At 42.7% G+C, this 20,910-nt stretch overlaps 1 protein-coding gene across 3 annotated transcripts; it reads left to right on the top strand.

The window, feature by feature from the left end:
• The first annotated feature begins 262 nt into the window (after positions 1-262).
• gyg2 (glycogenin 2) lies at positions 263-20,741 on the top strand. Of its 3 annotated transcripts, none has more exons than XM_066705966.1 (9): positions 265-650; positions 4,839-4,980; positions 7,791-7,965; positions 8,922-9,084; positions 11,134-11,260; positions 11,879-12,101; positions 12,249-12,368; positions 13,801-13,911; positions 17,681-20,741. In XM_066705966.1, the coding sequence occupies exons 1-9, from the start codon at positions 644-646 to the stop codon at positions 17,837-17,839; spliced, it is 1,227 nt and encodes a 408-aa protein (XP_066562063.1). In that variant the 5' UTR covers positions 265-643; the 3' UTR covers positions 17,840-20,741. The 3 variants fall into 3 exon arrangements, with proteins under 3 accessions (XP_066562065.1, XP_066562063.1, XP_066562064.1); XM_066705967.1 differs by having other exon boundaries at positions 267-650; positions 13,804-13,911; XM_066705968.1 differs by lacking the exon at positions 13,801-13,911 and having other exon boundaries at positions 263-650.
• Positions 20,742-20,910: the final 169 nt, after the last annotated feature.

Raw genomic sequence — 20,910 nt, 5'->3', positions numbered from 1 at the left:
CCTGAACGTTTGACCTTGTGAATTGTGCATACCTTAATGGAGTTGTCTGTGCTAATATGAAGATGCCACAGTTTTTTCCACGCACTGATCTGGACGTGTGTCTGCAGCAGCATGGCCCTGCAGGATCACACACACGGGGGGGATTACCCAGCAGAGGACGAATCCAGTGTCCAGTCAGGGCCGGTGCAGCAGCCTATAGGCGCGGCCAGCCCTGCGGCGTCACGGCTCTCAATGACCGCAAGGGCACGGACTGACGCTCACAGTAACATAACCCGGGCTGCAGGGCTAATGCATGGGCAAATACTACATGTGAACACGTGTGTGTGTGTGTGTGTGTGTGTGTGTGTTAAAAGCGTGCTTTGCGGCTTCATTAGCATGCACCCCTGTCTGTCCCGCAGAGTGAAGTGCGCAGATCCGCAGCTCTGCCAGCGCGTCTGTCACTCCCTGCGCAGCCGGACTGGGGCTGCCTGCCGCCGGTCACAGCGCCCGGGCTAGTGTGAGGGTCTGAAACAGCGCAGATCTGCAGTCAACCCCCACCCACCCACACACACACAGGAGATTATCCCTGCGCGGCCGGGCCTGGCGCACAGTCATCTGCCTGCTGGAGTGATTTTCTTAAGGAAAGCAGCCCGACTCCAGCGTCATGCCAGGTGAGTTTCTTTTGCTTTGTGGGGGTCAAACACGGAGCTGCGTGTCGCTGCGAGCTGCAGGGACAGTTTCAATGTCAAAGTCGCGTCTACAGGTGCAGGGCTGTTTCTAAGTGCATTGCTGCAGCACAGGATTGTTTGATCTGGGACAGAGTGCGTTTTCATTATTGTGAAGGTTGATTTGTTTTTCAATGCATCACACTTGATCTCGCCCAGGCCGCTCATGTATCGTGTAGGAGCCCAATCACTGCACACTGTACACATTGTAACACGTGTGCAGACGCTGGCGCAGGCTGCCCACATCCATGTTTCAGTGCTGCTCATGTGTACCAAAGCAAGCCTAATCATGAGAGGCAGGGGCCCAGACAAGATGCATTCATGCATTTCATCCTTTATGGCTTTCTTGCTGTTGTAAAAGAAGGAAGGAAGGAAGGAAGGAAATGCCCAGCTGTATAAATGGGTACAAATGTAAGTCGCCCTGGATAAGAGCGTCTGCTAAATGACAAATAATGTAAGGAAAGAAGGAAGGAAAACAGTACATACAGGAATTACAATGTCCACTGACTATATATAAAACATAGGTATATAGATCAGGTTTCCAATCCTTGGGCTTGGAGGCCTGCTGGGTTTTGTATCCACTGAGCTCAATTACTTAATTGAACCTTAACTGAAGTAATCTGCTTAGATTTGACTTTTTTAATTATTGAAAAAATAGTTGGCTCTTTAATTAGTTCTGTATACCATTCTGTACTTAACTTAAAACCCCTACTGTTTAAAATAATTAAAAGGATCTGATTTAGGAAATTATTAGTTACAAAAGGGTTCAATTAAGTAATCGAGAGCTCGATTGGAACAAAAACCAGGATAGGGGCTCTTCAGGACCAGGGCTGGGAACCGCTCATATAGATGGTGATGTCAATGAAGGACAGCTGTGTCACAAATTTACTAACATTTCTAAAGCTTTCACCCAGAAAAGTTCACTTAAGGTGTCACTTTGGAATCTCATACGTGAAAAGAATGATACATAGCATATTCATGTAAAGAAATCAAGCAAAGTGTGAGAATGTCGGAAGCAAGTTTCTACCCTTTCACCTGTACATTCACACACACGCATACGCACACACACATATGCATACACACACACTCAGACACAGACACGCACACACCCACACACGCACACACACACACAGACACACTTTAAAGGTCCTACTGAAATTAATCTCAGGTTCAGTATTTAAATACTCAGAAACATAAAATAGTTTGACATACACATTACTATAGAGTACCTTTTCCCTTTTCGCCTGAGGCTCGGACTGCAAAAGTGAAATGGAACTACAGGATTCATCTGCTAAGAAGACCCAATATGTGGTGGAAGGAACCAATAATGGCAGAAGGGTAATTCTTCTTAACAAGGTCTGTAAAAAAGTGTGTTTTTGAGAAACAGGGTACATAGAACCAGTGCTAAATCCTCTGACATCCTACAAAGTGACTGCAGGTCCTTGTTCCTCTGCTACAGTACAGTGAGTGCGTTGGAAGCTGATATTGTCAGTGAAACACAGGTTAGCAGTTGTTCATGAGCAGGTATAACCCTGGAAACACGGGTCCCGTGTCACGTGCTGTCATTGCAGGACTGGCCTGAGTTCTCCCTGCAGTGCGTTCACATTTAATTGGACTGTGCATGATTTGAGTGTGGTGCCTGTCATTGGGACATTTCTTCTTCTAATGCAGATCTTGAAGGTTACAACGAGAAGACGCTTATGTTTTCCAGCCATCTGTGAAAGCCTTAGCAGACAATGTTTTTAATATACTTTAGCGGGGAACTAAAGCCGTTTCCTTATCTCAGGTTTACAAATCTAGCAGGTGGAGAACAAAATCAAACTGAAATAAATACATACATTCATACGTGCATATTTTCTCGTTGCTCTGCCTCTAACACATTTGAATACGAGTTACTAAATCATGACATTTTGCTCACCTACAGTTAGGTCCATACATATTTGGACAGTGACACAATTGTCATCCTTTTGGCTCTGTACACCACCACAATGGATTTGAAAACAAGATGTGCTTTAAGTGAAGACTTTCATCTTTAATTTGAGGGTAGTTGCATCCAAATTGGGTGAACGGTGTAGGAATTACACCCATTTTTATATGTGTTCCCCCCAATTTTAGGGGCTCAAAAGTATTTGGACAAACTAACATAATCATGAATTAAATTGTGAGGCTCAGTACTTGGTGGCAAATCCTTTGCAGTCAATGTCTGCCTGAAGTCTGGAGCCCATAGACATCAGCAGATGCTGGGTTTCTTCCCTAGTGATGCTCTGCCAGGCCTGCACTGCAGCTGTCTTTAGTTCCTGCTTGTTCTTGGGCCGTTTTGCCTTAGAAATCAAAACAAACCAATCAGAGAGAGAGAGCAAAAACATTAGGTATTAACATTAGATCAAATGTTTTTATCTGCCTTTTGTAACCTCACACAAAGGTATTTAAAATGCATGTTACATTGATGTATCTGTCAAAAGACACATCGTCCCCAACTCTCCATCTTTTCTCGTACGAGGTGAAACACTAATTCTTTGGTCTCTACTAGTCAGACTGTTCAGTATTATATTGACTATCAACCCATTAAATGAAGTATATGTATAGTAATTTTGATTATATTGAATTCAAATGTAATGCATTTGATTGACATCTTAAGATTTTGGAAAGCTCTGTTAGTCATTGAGATTCAGTGTCTTAAAATGCATGTTTAAACCCAGAATGAAAATAAAACTAGTTAAAGAAACGGCCATTTCTTAAGCCAGTTCAGAAACATCTCACTTTAAAGGTGTCGTCCATCTCTCTGTATATATCTGCCTGCATGTATGCGTGTGTCTGTGCCAGCGCGTGTGTTCATGCGTGTGCTTCTGTGTATTTGTTTGTGTGGATATTTCATAGTTGCTTATTTACAGTTTAATTACTTCCACTGATTTTCTTGGTAAACAGAACAGAAAAGGTCACAGCGACTCAATTACATCCATCACCTCAGTCATGCATTCGCAGGCACATCCATTTTATTTTGCAGAAACAATCAATGCAGTGGTCAGAAAGCAATTCAAAATGCTTGCCGCTTGTGTCGAGAGCATTGAGATCTCATGATTACCCCACTGAAAACCACAGATCACTGGCATTTGTGTTTCATACTCAGTACTCCGTGGACTCCTGAACAATGTACTGTTGATTGAGAAGAGCAAGAAAGCGTGAAATAAATTCATGTTTTCTAAAATATTGCAATCATTTGAAAAAGCACAGCTATGATCATTATAACAATCGTCGACTTTCTTCTCTCTGTTCTGTGATATAAGTTTGACCAAATTCACACGAATCCAACTCTTTTCACAATATAGAACGTGCAGTAAATTTGGAAACACTTTTTTCCTTTTCAGTTGTATTAAAATCTCTGCATTGGTTTGTCCTTTTCAGTCATAATCATGTTTGACACGATCGACGCGTTTATTCTTTATTCGTAAGGAGATTGTTTGTGACTGTGGTTGATCGAATTCCTCAATTTGTAAATCCTGTTCAGTTCAATCAATCAATCAATCCATTTTTATTTGTATAGCGCCCTTCGCAGGGTAGCCACAGAGCGCTTTACAGACTGGTAAACATACAAAAAACGTATAGCAAAATAAAAAACATAAATACAATAAAATCAAATATAGACCTGTAAACATTTTACATGATCTAGAATAAAGTGAGTGAACATTAAATTTAAAGCATAACAAGAAACTGGAGATGTAAGATATAGCTTTATTGGTTTGTTAAAGTAGCCAAAAGACTTTGGGGAATTTGGGAATATTTTCTTCTGAGTGTGGGGCTTATTTTGACCAGGTATGAATGGAGTCTGAACATAGATGGATAATTACTGATTCAGGCTGAGTACAATATATGGAAACTCTCAAGCAGTCTATTACAAATTCATCATCATCAATTCTGTCATCTTTTTTAATCCAAGGTGAGAATATTTGTGTATTGTTAACACATTTTGAGTTGTCTTAACTCTGTAAAGCACTTTGAGATATCTGATATGAAGTGATCTAAACAAATAAACACAGCAGTAGACAATGTTGTTGCTATTTGAAGTTAGTGGAACGGTAATGACAATGAGGACAGAAAACTCATTCACACGGGTTCCTGTGTCCTTCCTCTTTGTAGTAACAGACCAGGCGTTTGTGACTCTGGCGACCAGCGACGTTTACTCCCATGGGGCGCTGGCTCTGGGTCAGTCCCTGCGGCAGCACCGGACCTCCAGGCAGACCGTGGTCCTGGTCACGCCACAGGTCTCCAGCAGCACACGGTAAGGAGACAAATGCAATATCTAACACACGTCTCGTCTTTTCCATCAGCAAAGGCGTAAAATACAACAGAGCAGTCTCTGGGCAAAACAAAAAACAAAGCCCAGGCAGGTTTTTCCTCTCTCCATTGAGAACCTGCCGTCAGCGCCAGGACTATATTTCTCAGTTCTGATTGGTGTAGGGATCTGAGTTTGCACAGAAGTGTTGCTGGTTTGGTCTGGGTCCGCACAACAACATGTCTTTCCTGACCGGCTGTACTTGCTCACACTGTATAATGTCAAGGTCTTTAGTCCCCAAAGCTATCGTGTAACATGTAGTGCACACGAGTAGGAGTAATTTAATATGTGCCATGTTTAGAGTCCCTCCAGTGGATAAAACTGCTGATACGTGCGTCCACGGCCTGTCCTTTAGTCTTTAGCCACTATGTAACTGTATCCCTGTCAATGCACTCGTTTATTCATACACAGACTAGGAAGACATTTTCTTCTTCAGCGGATTCATAACCACTTTTAGCTTTCATTTGCGAACCGAGTGAACAGCCACTGTCTTTCCTTATGGTAAAAGCAGGGGTTTCTCCATCCTGTTAAAGTTGTGTTTGTAAATTCCCAACACCCTGTAATGAAACGGCTTCAGTCTGTCCTGGGCAGCACAGCCATTCTCTAGGTGACAATGACTTCAGTATGAGGCTGTGAGGAATTCAATTAGACCAGGATTGTGATCTTGTGTAGATCCACTGTGTAGCGTTAAAGTGCCAACACACAGTGTCACTTGATATTTAACACCATCCTTCTCTTTTTCAAATTGTCTCTTCAGCCACATCGCTGGGGAGTTTGTTCAGATTGTGACGCCTCTCTGTGTGAAGAAGTGTCTCCTGTTTTCTGTCTTGAATGCCTTGAAGCCCAATTTCCATTTGTGTCCCCGGGTGTGTGTGTCCCTGCTGATCTGGAAAAGCTCCTCTGGTTTGATGTGGTTGATGCCTTTCATGAATTTGAAGACTTGAATCAAGTCCCCACGTAGTCTGCTCTGTTCCAGGGTGAAAAGGTTCAGGTCCTCAGTCTCTCAGTAGGACTTTCCCTTCAGACCTGGAATAAGTCTGGTTGCTCTCCTCTGAACTGCCTCTAGAGCAGCGATATCTTTCTTGAAGTGTGGAGCCCAGAACTGTCCACAGTGTCCAGATGAGCTCTAACTAGTGCATTGTACAGTCTGAACATCACTGCCCTTGTTCTCAATTCTACACTTTTGACAATATACCCTGACATTGTTTGGCTTTTTTATTGCTTCCCCACATTGTTCCCCACATCACACACTGCTCTGCTCATATGCGTGGTTTAACACACTCATTTAATTTGAACAGAGCAGGGCCGCAGTATGACGTATTTTCCTGTTTGAGGATGAGATTAAAAAACGAAATCGGTATATTTCAGTTTTCATGATAAATACGTGAAACATAAATCAATAAAAATCCACTTCAATCTTATGACAAGATGGCTGTGTCTTGTTTTTTAATTCCATAGATGCTAGAGAACTAATTTGTCCCCCTTTGAATTCAGTGCTGCAGGCACGGCTGGACTAAATGCATCTGCTCCTAATGAGATCGGTCTCGGTGATGTTTGGATGAATTAAATGCTATTTGTCAAGCTCATTTCCTTACTTAAATTTGAGGGAGAAAAAGCAGCAGAATGACAATGAAAAATATCGCTGTGAGGCATGGAAAATTACACAGACAGAATATTTAAAGTACATATTCTCAGTTTCACTTACATCCTCCTCAACAATATTTGTGAGTCCGCACATCCCTACTGGCAGGACCTACCTTCAGCCACAACCCTTACACGAAGCCTTGTCGAATCACAAGATAATCAGAGACCCATAGTGGGGTTTGAGGTGGATGTATGCGTTAATCGCATGTAAACATAAAGTATCCTAACGGAGGAGTAAATTCATCAAGAACTGAACAATCAAGGCAAAGTGCACACATGCACTCTGTAAATGTGCTGTCGAAAGAGCAACTGTCATGATGGTTTTTATTACTGGACTTCTGGTGTGTGTGAGATTTTTTTAAATCTCTGAACTGAAGGAGGTATTGTATTGTTTTCGTAGGTTGGATGCATTTCTTGTTGTGCATTTAATAAACGGAAACGACAACAACAACCACATTTTTTTGGAAAAGTGCAATAATGTACACAGGCTGAGGGTGTTGTGTTTACCTCATGTTGAAAAGCACCACGAGTCAGTTTGTAGTGTTGATGTTTAGGTTTTGCTTTTACTGTAGTAAAGCAGCACAAACCGTGCTGTCTTCTGATTAAACTTACTGGCCATCAGGGGCACTTTGCGTTAAACCCCTGTGGCTTTGTCAATATACATTCCCAGAGCTTCTAAAAATAAACGATAAATTGGCCAATTAAGAATTCAATATAGAATTTTGAATTCATTTAAAATTGTGTTAAAAGTGAGTCTCGGGTTTGCCCTGCTCTTAAACACATAGTGATGCAAGCCTGTGTGTGTTGGATTGTTTATTATCTGTCAGATTGAACTCTGTTACTCTTGCAGGTGATGCCGTCTTCCTGTATGCCTGACAGGGACTGAAACGGAAGATTCTGTTGGCTAATGTGGCATTTTTGGGGGGTAAACTAAAAAGCGCCGTCAGTTTGTTCAGAGAATACAGAGCTGGGTGCGAGCTGTTGGACGAGAAGTGCATTCCTAACAATCCTGAACGTCGTCAGGTTCCAGGCAGTGTCTCTATGCCACACAAATCTGTGTGTCTGCGACGACTCCCCCGATTCACACAGTCTGCTCTCCTGTCCTCCCCCAGGGACGCCCTGACCTGTGTGTTTGACGAGGTGGTGGAGGTCAGTGCGCTGGACAGCGGAGACCAAGCGCACCTGGCCTTGATGAGACGCCCGGAGCTCGGCATCACCTTCACCAAGCTGCACTGCTGGGCCCTCACGCAGTTCACCAAGGGTGTGTTTCTGGATGCCGACACGCTAGTGAGTGATGCCCCGGCACCTTAAATTCCTCTACCTGGGTCTGTGGGAACCTGAATACCTGAGTTAGGCGCTCATTCCTGCTGTGGAGCGTTTTCATTTAACCCCAACAGTTCACTCTGGGGATCAAAGGAAAGTCCTTTTCTGGCTCAATGAAAACAAACAACACGTTTCTTTTCATGTGAGTTAGTTTCTCTTCACAGACCACTGCTTGGTAAACAAAGTCCAGCCTAGAGGTGAAAAGTCATCAGCACAGGTCAACCCTCTCACTGAGTAACAGATCACAGAGACCCACTAAGTTTATCATCCTTGAACCCGACACGGCTTTCATTAAACATGTCAGCTTCAGAATCCAGAGGCTTGTAAACAGACCACAGTAATTGGAGGTCAAATTTAACTGGGAATTAATATGTTTGCTTTTCTCTTCTCACCCCAAACAAAATCTGAACAAATATTTTAAACAAAAGTCTTATACGTGACATCTGACCAAATGACTGGTCCAACGTTACATTGTCCTTTAAACCTCGTCAGTTATCCTCCCCTCACAAGCATTTAAGACACAATTTTCACTGGAGAGATGTGTCACCTGTCAGTTGGCCCATTATTCTCATATATACAATATAAAGAATATCTGCCCACAACTTAGATCAATTTCAATGGCTGATAGATTGCCCTCAGATGTCTTCGGTGTGCGTCAGTATCTCTCTTCTGCTAGTTTCTGTGTATCTTGATTATGTCAGTCATGATCAGGTGCCGTGTAAATGGGATTGATTGATATTGGACAGATACACACACCTTCACTGACGCAGTGCGGTTATTCAACTTTGCAATTTCAGGCGATGATGTGAATGTTTAACTGAGAAAGCATGCATGTGATTACAGCAGTGTTGGGAAGACTTTTTTTGTGTGTGTGTGGACATTGTCCCTGTCCCCTTGTCCTGGTGCTCGCTGACCTGCAGGTGCTGTGCAACGTGGACGAGCTGTTTGACCGGCAGGAGCTCTCTGCGGCGCCGGACCCGGGCTGGCCGGACTGCTTCAACTCCGGTGTGTTTGTGTTCAGACCCTCCTTGGAAACTTACAACAGGCTGCTGCAGTTTGCCACGGAGAATGGCAGCTTCGATGGTGAGTTTTGAGTACAGATATTGTAGAGTTAATATGAAAACATCGGCTTCATAGGAGACCGTACGAATAATGGCAAACCTGGGGAAATATGGCAGCCTGTGTTTAGAAACTGTGTTTGTGGACAAGCATTTCAGGAAGACAGGGGGTTCCCAACAATGGTCCTGGAGGATCCAACTGAGCTCTCAATTGTTCCACTTCTTCACACAGAGAGGCGTCACAATCTGAACAAACTCCCCAGCGATGTGGCTGAAGAGACAATTTGGGAACATTCAAAAACAGACTGGATAGGATCCTTGATCACTTAGTTATTAATGGACACCAAACGAGCACGATGGGGCGAATGGCCTCCTCTCGACTGGACACTTTCTTATGTTCTTATGTTTCTTAATTACTTAATTGAACCTGAATTGAAGCAACAATCTGCTTAGATTTGGCTGTTTAAATTGTGTCTTAAATAATTCGTTCTTTAATAAGTTATTTATAGAATTCTATACTTCACTTAAAACCCCAACTGTTCAAAATAATTATTAGTTCAATTAAGGTTCAATTAAGTAATTTAGAGCTTGGTCGGGACAAAAACCAGCAGGGTAGGGGCTCCTCCAGGGCCAGGGCTGGGAACTCCTGACTCTTCTTTTGTTTTGATTTATTCAGTTTGTCTTTGTTGTGGTACCAGTAGGACTGAATCCCATGTATACAGTGTGTTCAAACTCCAGCTGAGTGATATGTTGGGCTCCAGAAAGCGGAGCTCCACACGCTCGACAGCGTCACCCATTCGCTTCTCACCAAAACATCCCTGTCAGTGCATGCATTTTGATGCACAGTAACATCCTGCAGATGTTTGACGAGCATGGTAGTCGAGGAATGTGCCAGAGAGGCGTGGTGTGTGCTGAGCACCGGAGCATTACTGGGTTATAGATAAGGCACAGGAGGGAACGTATCTTATTTTAAAGCATTTGATTTAATTTATTTATTTAGATGTTTTAAATGCATTGCCTCATGCGTCTACTTGCTGTTTTATGTTTATGAATTAAATTAAATGTACGATTAAATTAGATTTTCATTCTCTACAGTCTGATGCATTTATTTCCCGAATGGGTGCATTTAATAAGCAGATCCCCTCGGGACCCTGGCTGGCTTTTCCTGCTGAATGCTTTGCATGCGGTACACGCTGCCGTACACTGGGCATGAGAGTCGAAACACGCTAATGACACAGGTGATTAGTGTACGCTGTGGCATCACACAAAATCAACCAACCAGGGCCTGTAATGCAAGTTGAACATTAATATATAAACCGCAGTTTTTATCTTGTATGTATTTTTTTTAAATTGATTCCCTCTGATTTAACATTTGTTCCAGCAGTGAGTGGGACAGTGGGCGTCTATATTGAGCTCACATGGATTTACACAAATGGTGACAGTATTTTCAGATGGCCCAACCCTGTTAAACACATTTCAGTAACAGACTGTTGATTGCAGCACTCGTCTGTCCGCGATTTTCTTCCTCTTCTCTCACAGTCACTACATCCAGCTTTCATTTCCAACTGCATTCCTTCCCCCACATTTCTTACAACATGATATTGATAAGGGATACAACCGCATCATGGGGGAAGAGAAAAACTAGTCGTAAATGAATCATGAGACGGCTTTCCTTCACACAAAGCCGCGCTCTCAGGCGATTTCCCAGGAAGCGGTTGAGCATTGTGATTCTTATAGACCCAAGTGAAAAACACAACAATCTGGCATTGAAAGAGCTGAGCGGTGCAACCCATGCACAGGCTAAATATAATCCCCTCTGACTCGAGCCGGGCCTGAACTATGCTGAACTGAATGCAAAGGTCAAAAACAGTTTTAGTTTAATTGCGAATCCTAAAGGGCAGCCTTTGAATATGTTATAATCCGAGGTGCATCAAAGCGCGAGAGGCTGTCATGCATCAGTGTTTATCTCTGGGCAGAAGTGGTTGCTTGGAAATGGGAAAACGAGGGTGGTAATGAAGAGACGGCACTGATACAACACTGTCTTTGTCCTGCTTGTTCACATTACTCTGTCCAGGAGGAGACCAGGGGCTGCTCAACTCCTTCTTCAGTGACTGGTCTGTACGGGACATCGACAAACATCTGCCCTTTGTGTACAACCTCAGCACCAGCGCTGTGTACACCTACCTGCCAGCTTTCCAGAAGTGAGTATCTATCCTATCTGTTATTTTAATCTCTGTTGAATAGAGTTTGTTGTATATCACAGATGTATAAATCGTGTTTTCAGAGAGGGTTTAAAGATTGAATTCAGGTGGTTGATATGTGGGCCTGACTGGAAAAGATTGTGGACACACTATTGTAGACTATAAATGCAGAATTTGCATTGAAAATAATGGTTTAAAGTTACTATAGGACGCCAGAGCAGATGTATTCTTTGATTTGGAAGTTCATTTGTAAACATTGTGAAGAGAGAGAGAGACAAAGAGACAGATACAGTATGTTTGGATGATAAACGGAAATGTTGCATCGACCACATCAAACCAGAGGAGCTTTTCCAGATCAGCAGGGACACACGCACCCGGGGACACAAATGGAAATTGGGCTTCAAGGCATTCAAGACAGAAAACAGGAGACACTTCTTCACACAGAGAGGCGTCACAATCTGAACAAACTCCCCAGCGATGTGGCTGAAGAGACAATTTGGGAACATTCAAAAACAGACTGGATAGGATCCTTGATCACCAAACGAGCACGATGGGGCGAATGGGCTCCTCTCGATTGGACACTTTCTTATGCTCTTATGTTTCTTATGTTTACTGCAGGTATGGCGGAGAGGCCAGAATAGTTCACTTTATTGGCTCTGTGAAGCCGTGGCACTATAAGTATAACCCCCAGACCGGAGCCGTGTCTCGGGACTTGGAGTCGCCCACCGGCCACCCCCTGGACCATTTTGTGAGTCTGTGGTGGGAGGTGTACAGCGCGCATGTGGTCCCTTTACTGATGCAGCACCCAGACTGTGAGGCCCCAGGGCCACCACCACAGAAGGTAATTTACGGTGCTGTATAATTAAATCTGCATCCATTCACGGCCGCAGTGTGCAGTTTGTGATGTGATGGATATAGTTCCTGGAGGTGTTTTTTGGGGGCCTGTTCTGTATTTGTGCATCCCATTTGCGTGCTCTAATTTGTGTAGTACGACGCAGGAAGTGCAGAAGTCACAGACATGGAGGAACCGGTATCTTCTTCCCCGAGTGAAGAGATGCCTTCACAACCAGAGGACCCCCCCATGTCTGACACGTCCACGGAGACAACTGTAAGTGTATTTCACTTGTTTTACGATTTTTCCCGAGGAGTGGTTACGAGGCGGGGACTCTGAGGTTGACAATGAAGACCATATTTGCCCACAGCCATGAATCTCCCAGCCCAGAATGAATACCGGTAGATCATCCACTTCGGGCGTCTCCCTGATTGCCTGTCTGAGCCTTTTGCTCTTAAAGGGGCCGTTATGAAGCGTTCTCCAGCAGGGGAACCGCGCTGACCTTCCAGACCACAGATTTATTGACTTCGAATCTACACTCTCTGTGAAATGCATTTCCACGCTGCCCAGGTCGACCCCTGGTTTCTCTTTCTCATCCATCTCTCATCCCATCCCTTCTGGAGTCCACCTTCCATCATGAGCTGCGTCAGACCGGCTTCAGACGACATGGAGCCGCGGTCAGGCAACGTCCCCCGGGCCTGTAGCTCCTCTGAGTGCAACGGATGTGTTCGACATCCTTCCTCTAGTGTATGAGTGGAACTAATAACACGGAGGCAACACGTTAAAACCAAAACGCCAAGATAGACACCTCCCACACAGATAAACCACCTACTCCATCCTTGACGTGACGTGTTTATGATATTTTTATTTACTGCTGGATTTACTTATCACATGCAATATAAATTCTGTTAAATAGTTGAAGACTAGGTACCAAGTTAGGTTTCATTTCCACTTTATTGAGTCAGAAGAGGTGAACACAGGGTGGGAGGGGGGCGATTCAGCGTCCTTTTATGCAGATCGGGGGGGCGTGTTATCGTGCTCATGCGATTACTGTTTGCTCATCTGTATGAGGGCCTTGTCTAGTCAGGTCTTCCTCTGTCCCATGAAATTAATCGTATGCATCAACATCTGCAACATTTTGGGGGAAAAATGAAGACAGTCTATACACACACTCTCCAGCTTTAACCTACCGTCGGCTGTCAATAACCGGAGTCCATTAGACAAGTGTTCGGGTGGGACACATCTGAGAAAAATTACAAACCTTCACGCGGTGAGTCAACGTCCAGGAATGCGCCTGGAGCGTCTGCTCACGATGCGGCTTTCCCAAAGCGCTATTGTCCTGTGACACATTAAACCGGTTGCGTGCCTGTGTTAACGCCGATGTCAGATCTTGAATTACATCCGACTTCTGTTCTAATCACTCAGTGACACTTGTGGCGGGCGAGAAATGTTCAGTGAGATGGTATAGTCGCTGTAGAAATGTAAAATATGTGGTTCCAATTCAACAACTCGTGCTGAAAATGTCGAGTTGTGTGGAATCCTCTGTGTGGAAATCATCTGTTCTTTGTCATTTGAATAAGCAAATATATATAAAAAGCAACTTAAAATAAATATGTTTAAAGTGTCAGAGTTGATGATATCAGTGTTGGGTGTTATGAGCTCATTGCTGACAATGTGTCTTGTGGATTAATGCTTGGTTTTGGTTCAGCAGTGGCTAAATCTCGAGGATCCTCCCGGGGCAGACGCCGGTGTTGCCGAGTGTGAGACCCCGGCCCCTTCGTCTGAGCCTAGTCCCTCTGAAACGCCTGCCATAGACCTGGTACAACATGAGCGCATAGAGCGTCTGGTCGCGCTGTGGCATGCCTTGGCTGTGTTTGGTTTAGATTGTTTAGAATGCTAGGAAAACAGAATCGCTTTGGAGTTTTCTGGTTCAAAATACTGACATCCAGTTTCTTTCTAATTAAAAGGCTGTGCGATTGACAGTGAACAGGTATGATGCAAAAATGTAGTCACCCGATACAAAATTTCACTAGCTAGTTTTACCGTTTTTTGAACTTCCTTTGTCTACACCAGGGATTCCCAAACCGGTCCTGGACGACCCCCTTTTTGTTCCAAATGAGATCTTAATTGCTTAATTGAATCATTAATTGAACTAACAATGCAATTTAAGGCCCAATTAAGTAATGAGAGCTTGGTTGGAACAAAAACCAGCAGGTTTGTGAATCCCTGGTCTACACTGAACATTTTCTACTCCTTAATCTCTTCTTTGCGTGTTTTAGTTTAAGCTTTTCATTTTAGCTGTATTATCTGTCATGGTGCCACATCCTTCTAACAGTGTTTGCATCTACATCCGCTGTGCCTCTATGGGTCAGTGTTTCGGCAGGCCCAGCGTGGCACAGTTACGCCTCTCCTTCTTCCAGATTAGAAGCCAATCAAGCTCTTTAGGCTGATCAGAAACTAATATCCCAGTTTCAAAACCTGTAGCACAAATTTCCAGTTTTATTTACTCTTAATATCAATATCAACCTCTAAATTCATGACATTGGAAGAGATATTACTACTTTTTGAGCCAGGACACTCCACTACTAACCTACTGTATAAAAATAATACCAGTAATAATCATAAATAACTTAAGTAAACACCTAAATCAGGGCTCTCAAACTCAATCCATGGAGGGCCGTGTGTGCTGGTTTTCGTTCCAACCGAGTCCTCAATTTCTTAATTGATCTAATTGATTAATTAGCAACATACATTTAAACACTTATCTTATATTTTATAAGATACCTTGAATCAAATGCACTTTTAGACCATCAACTGTAAATTACTTTGCAATATATTGTTTAAATGTATCAAATAGAATAATTAATTAGACAAATGAAGTAATTGAGGGCTCAGTTGGAAGGGAAACCAGCATCATCCACACGGCCCACCAGGAACTGAGTTTGAGACCCCTGACCTAAATGATAAGCAAGCAACCATAGCTTTTAGGCTAGAATCACAAACTATGTAACACATACATAATTTAAACATATTTATGGATGATAACACAATTACTTGTTTTTTAAAATAAGTATGCTTTAAATACTGATTTAATGTATTTAATTGAAATTCTGATAATTTTAACTGTATATAGATTTTTTTACTCCCAACTGAATGAAATAAGAAGAACATAAGAAAGTGTCCAATCGAGAGGAGCCCATTCGCCCCATCATGCTCGTTTGATGTCCATAAATAACTAAGTGATCCAAGGATCACGTGCAGACTATCAATAAAACTTGAGACCTGAACACGTTAACGTGCCAGGGATTGTCCAGGAGTGTATTTCGGTCATGGTGGGTTTTGCCGTACAACCCACTTGATTCGTCTAAACCTGAAAAAAACGATTATACGTTCAGCCAAACCAGCTGAAAAGCAAAGTAATGGTGACAACATTTTCAATTAATTTTAACTGATGGAAATAGATTTTCTGTGTTCTATAACTGGAAATGTTCCACCATCCCTTTAGGCAGAGGAGATTATTATTATTATAAAAAGGACATGGAGACACAACAATTAATAAAAAAATAAGTAAATTCAGCTTGTTTTTCCACCTTCAGCTTCCTTTTGAGAACCACAAGGAAACCAGCTGTTCTTGTGTCAGCAGTTTTGAGAGTTTGATGTTTCTTTGAAGACCTGTATAAATGGGTAATTGCATGTGGGGAAAAAAAGCAGATATATTGTAACAAATGTAAGTCGCTCTGGGTAAGGGCGTCCACTAGGAAATATCATATTTATGTACTCAGAACGGCTGAAATCCTGTCACCAGAGCCTATTCATCTGTCCAAGGTGCTCTCCGAGGCTTCTGAATTTACAGTTCGACTAACCTTCATCAAAAAGCGATCACCCACAAATCCTTCGAACCCCAGACAGACCAGGGTGCGAAACTGGATACGCGGGGACTTTGCTGGAATACTATTGTACATCTGTGCCCTTCAGTGCGCGTCCTGACCGTATGAGACACTCCTCACAGCGCATAACTCCTCTCCCAGGCAATGTCTAAGTGTATTCTCCAAAACACATTATTTCATAGAGTTCTGTTGAGCTGGAAATGTCAGCGTAGTTTATTGTCCAGGCCCTGAAAGCCCACAAGCAATTCATATAGATTTTGTCAGTCTCTCGAGGTTCCTTTGAAGGCAGACAAAGCCTTGGACTGATTGCTCGTTATTACTGTGTATCGGTTCTGGGGTTTATTGTGTCAAACGTCGATGCCCTGTTTCCCGCTGGGACGTCTCTCGGGGGCTGCATTGACAGAGGGGCAGGTCACCAGCCACCATTGAGGGGAGGAAAATATGAGTGATTCACTGAGAGCACAGACAGCTTTTCTGCAGGGTTTCCTTTTGCTCACTTTTGCATTGTATTGTTGGTAGGCCTTTCACATTATTTAGTATGAGTATGAGTAATATGTTAAAGCATTCTTCGGTTGCAAAAGGCATGAAATAAACTAGTAATACCAGTATATTTATGCTATTTCTGAGCTGGCAAAACAGCTAAAACTCACATGAAGTATAATTAATCAGTGCAGATTTGGTTTAATGACCTGTGCAAGGGTGCGTCCTCTTTCTGGAGTTATAATTGCAGACCTGGCCCATGAACCTGCATATGAACAGAGTTACGAGACTGCAAAGGAGACTAATAACTAATAAAAGCGAGCCAAGAAGTTTCCTTGTGCTATGATATAGAGATGGCTTTTAATGATTTAAGACTCACTGTAAGCATTCAACACTGACTTTGTTATTCGACATTATAGAGACTTTGCGACATGAGAGGTTGCTTATGTTTCTCAAGCAATTGGAGAGGAGTGCTTGGTTTAATTAACTAATAAATAATATCCACCGGCAACCGGGTTTCATTCAATGCCAGCGGAGAATCGTATGAGTGGAGTGAAGGGTGCAGGGAAGTCTGTGCTGTAGCTGGTAACACACTGCCATCTGCTGGGGAAGAGAGTTAGTTACATATTCTTCGGTGGTTGGGACAGGAAAACCGGTACTCCTGCTGGTATGATTGAACAATGATGTCAGTCAATTCTGTCATCTCTAAAATGATTAATCATACGAGTTCAACCACAGACTGAGGGACCTCGATGCTCTGTATCTGAGTGTAGCTTTATTTTAGCTTTATGTAGCTTTATGTTTCTTTCTCAATGTTTTTATTTTCAGTGATGCCTATAAGGATGCAAACATTGCCTTCAAATATGTTTAATTTCCCTCCCATATCACTCGAATCAATCATGCATGTTTTTAAAAAGCTCACTGTGCTTCCAAAGTAGTTTTAGTTTGATGTTTTATGACTCTTTAGCTCTTTAGGCAACACAGAGTGATAATTACTGCCTGGATATACAGTCCATTAGGGTGACAAGATTGAAGTTGTTGTGCTCTAGGAAATATGCTTTTTAAAATGACTGAGTGACGGCTTATTAAGCATGTTTCTATTTTCAAAATCCAGCTGAGTTCTCTGATACACCTTCCATTGCATTTGAATGTAATTATGTACCTCTAAGGGCAGTCGTGTTTTGTGTGTGATAATTAGTACGCCTGTTGCTCTGTTCCCAGATGGACCTGGTGGCCAAGGCGTCCGAGCTCTCCATCAACCTTGAAGCAGAGACGTCCAGCCCGGACCACAGGAGGGAGTGGGAGCAAGGGCACATGGACTACATGGGCAAGGACGCCTTCGACAACATCAAGAAGAAACTGGACCAGTTTCTGGAGTAGAATGAAGGGAAACTAGTCCCTTTCCTGGAATTGTGGTTTGATGCGTCTTTACGTGTTGCTGTAGTGTGTAGATAAGTTGTACAGCACTTAGGTTTGATGTTATCATATTAACCACTTTCAACATTTCCAAATGGACAACTCATCAAATAATGCAGGATTTCAGAAGCCGGGATGTCTGCTTTTTCAGCGTTTCAGGATATATTGTGTCATAACTGCCAGGATAGCGGAAACACAGATTACAAGAGCTATTCAATGCAACTCGAGTCATTATGTGCGATGGTGCTTTAGCATTACTGTCTCGCCTAATAATAATAATATTATCGTTTTAGATTTTCCTGGATCGATAGCGATGGTGTTTTTATTTGCACAGACCATCTCCACTGTGCATTAAAGTCCTCTGTTGTTGGAAAGGAGAAAATAACAACAGGCAACACTCGGCAGGGAAGAGACAAAGCCTGGTTTTTCCTGTCTTTCCAGGAAGTTATGACACGACACGCCCTGATACACTGAAGAGCAGACATGCCAGCTCTTGACATCCTCCATGCTTTGGTCAATTTTTAAATGTATAAAGTTGTTTCTATGATGTACATGTACAGAACAGCAACACCTAAAGACGAATAAAACCTTCATTTTTAGGAGCCGCGCTACTCTTTCTAACCAAGCAGCCATAACAGATCTCTTCCCATGTTTACTGCACTTTGAGGGCAAATATTCACCCGGTTCAAGACCGTGTCGCTGAGAGGCCAAGCATGTTTTTACAAGGCTAAACTACGGTACATAATTGTGAAGCGCATCATTCGTAAGTGTGTCTGCAACTCCATGTCATACTCAAGCTCTAGAAACACCAGCACCTTTTCTTTTCCTGTTTTTTTTTTTCTTTCTAAAACCTTTTTGTTTCAGGAAAGTAAATACAATGAGGGGAAAAAAGTATTTGATCCCCTGCTGATTTTGTACGTTTGCCCACTGACAAAGAAATGATCAGTCTATAATTTTAATGGTAGGTGTATTTTAACAGTGAGAGACAGAATAACAACAAAAAATCCAGAAAAACGCATTTCAAAAAAGTTATAAATTGATTTGCATGTTAATGAGGGAAATAAGTATTTGACCCCTTCGACTTAGTACTTGGTGGAAAAACCCTTGTTGGCAATCACAGAGGTCAGACGTTTCTTGTAGTTGGCCACCAGGTTTGCACACATCTCAGGAGGGATTTTGTCCCACACCTCTTTGCAGATCCTCTCCAAGTCATTAAGGTTTCGAAGCTGACGTTTGGCAACTCGAACCTTCAGCTCCCTCCACAGATTTTCTATGGGATTAAGGTCTGGATACTGGCTAGGCCACTCCAGGACCTTAACGTGCTTCTTCTTGAGCCACTCCTTTGTTGCCTTGGCTGTGTGTTTTGGGTCATTGTCATGCTGGAATACCCATCCACGACCCATTTTCAATGCCCTGGCTGAGGGAAGGAGATTCTCACCCAAGATTTGACGGTACATGGCCCCGTCCATCGTCCCTTTGATGCGGTGCAGTTGTGTTGTCCCCTTAGCAGAAAAACACCCCCAAAGCATAATGTTTCCACCTCCATGTTTGACGGTGGGGATGGTGTTCTTGGGGTCATTCCTCCTCCTCCAAACACGGTGAGTTGAGTTGCTGCCAAAGGGCTTGATTTTGGTCTCATCTGACCACAACACTTTCACCCAGTTCTCCTCTGAATCATTCAGATGTTCATTGGCAAACTTCAGATGGGCCTGTACATGTGCTTTCTTGAGCAGGGGGACCTTGCGGGCGCTGCAGGATTTCAGTCCTTCACGGCGTAGTGTGTTACCAATTGTTTTCTTGGTGACTATGGTCCCAGCTGCCTTGAGATCATTAACAAGATCCTCCCGTGTAGTTCTGGGCTGATTCCTCACCGTTCTCATGATCATTTCTCGTTACCTGTATAAAAGACACCTGGGAGCCAGAAATCTTGCTGATTGATAGGGGATCAAATACTTATTTCCCTCATTAACATGCAAATCAATTTATAACTTTTTTGAAATGCGTTTTTATGGATTTTTTTTGCTGTTATTCTGTCTCTCACTGTTAAAATACACCTACCATTAAAATTATAGACTGATCATTTCTTTGTCAGTGGGCAAACGTACAAAATCAGCAGGGGATCAAATACTTTTTTCCCTCACTGTAACCATAGTGGTTTTCCCTTTCGTTTAGCGGGTGCGGCCGGTGCTTTCCGTAAGCAGGGATTCACATGTCCATGTTCCATTCCCAGGGGCGTTACTCTCAAAAGACGCCAGATTGTGAACTATGTCACACAATGGTGCAATGACCTTAACATGTGAAGTATACAGTGTGTTACTCTTTCTTCGGTCAGGCTGTATTCTACGCGATGCTCTAATCAGCTTCAAATAAATATCCATGCTAATTTGAAGTGAAATCCTATTCTAAGAACAGTATTAATGATTTCCCATGTTGCTGTTGAGCAGAAACATGTTGTATTCTTCCCTGTTAATGTTTATGACAGTATCCTTGCCTTACACACTACGGTGCCTAAGGAGTATTTCTTTGGAACTGCTAATTGTATGTTCATGAACTTCCACAGCTCTGTGAGGTGCATTGACATATCATAGGAAGTTTTAAAGCCAGTTTAATGAATGTAGAAAGCTACTTTGTGCAAAACACTTTCCTTTCAATACAGGTGCTCTAAAGATGTTAGTAAAAGACACACACATTAAGATAAACCAAAGCAAAATGTAAACGCATCATCGAAGCGCATGTCCAGATGAAAAGCATTGTCCTTTTCTGGAGAAAATTCTCCTGTATTTGTGGGAGTGTTAAGAGGTTTATGCTGCAGAGACTTATTTTGCCTACTTTGTTTTTCATAATAAATCATAACAACATTAAACAATGTGTGTCTCATTTCTGCTGTAGTTTATACTGTAATAAATTCACCTTTGTTTGGACCATATTCACTCTCCAGCTCCGAGTTGAGAACGACTGACATCAATTAAGATCACTTCACACAACAGGTTTAACAGGGTCAGAGCTTCTGGAGTCATTTCTGTTTTGCTTGTGCA

Source organism: Amia ocellicauda, chromosome 6 (assembly GCF_036373705.1).
Source record: "Amia ocellicauda isolate fAmiCal2 chromosome 6, fAmiCal2.hap1, whole genome shotgun sequence".
NCBI classification, from domain to species: Eukaryota; Metazoa; Chordata; class Actinopteri; order Amiiformes; family Amiidae; genus Amia; species Amia ocellicauda.
Note: the sequence above shows the minus strand (reverse complement) of the source record. Positions and strands in the feature narration are given on the sequence as shown.

Coding starts and splice junctions, on each gene's coding strand:
- gyg2 (XM_066705966.1), top strand. Junction 7,966..8,921: donor TTCTGGATGCCGACACGCTA/GTGAGTGATGCC, acceptor GCTGACCTGCAG/GTGCTGTGCAACGTGGACGA. Junction 11,261..11,878: donor TACCTGCCAGCTTTCCAGAA/GTGAGTATCTAT, acceptor TGTTTACTGCAG/GTATGGCGGAGAGGCCAGAA.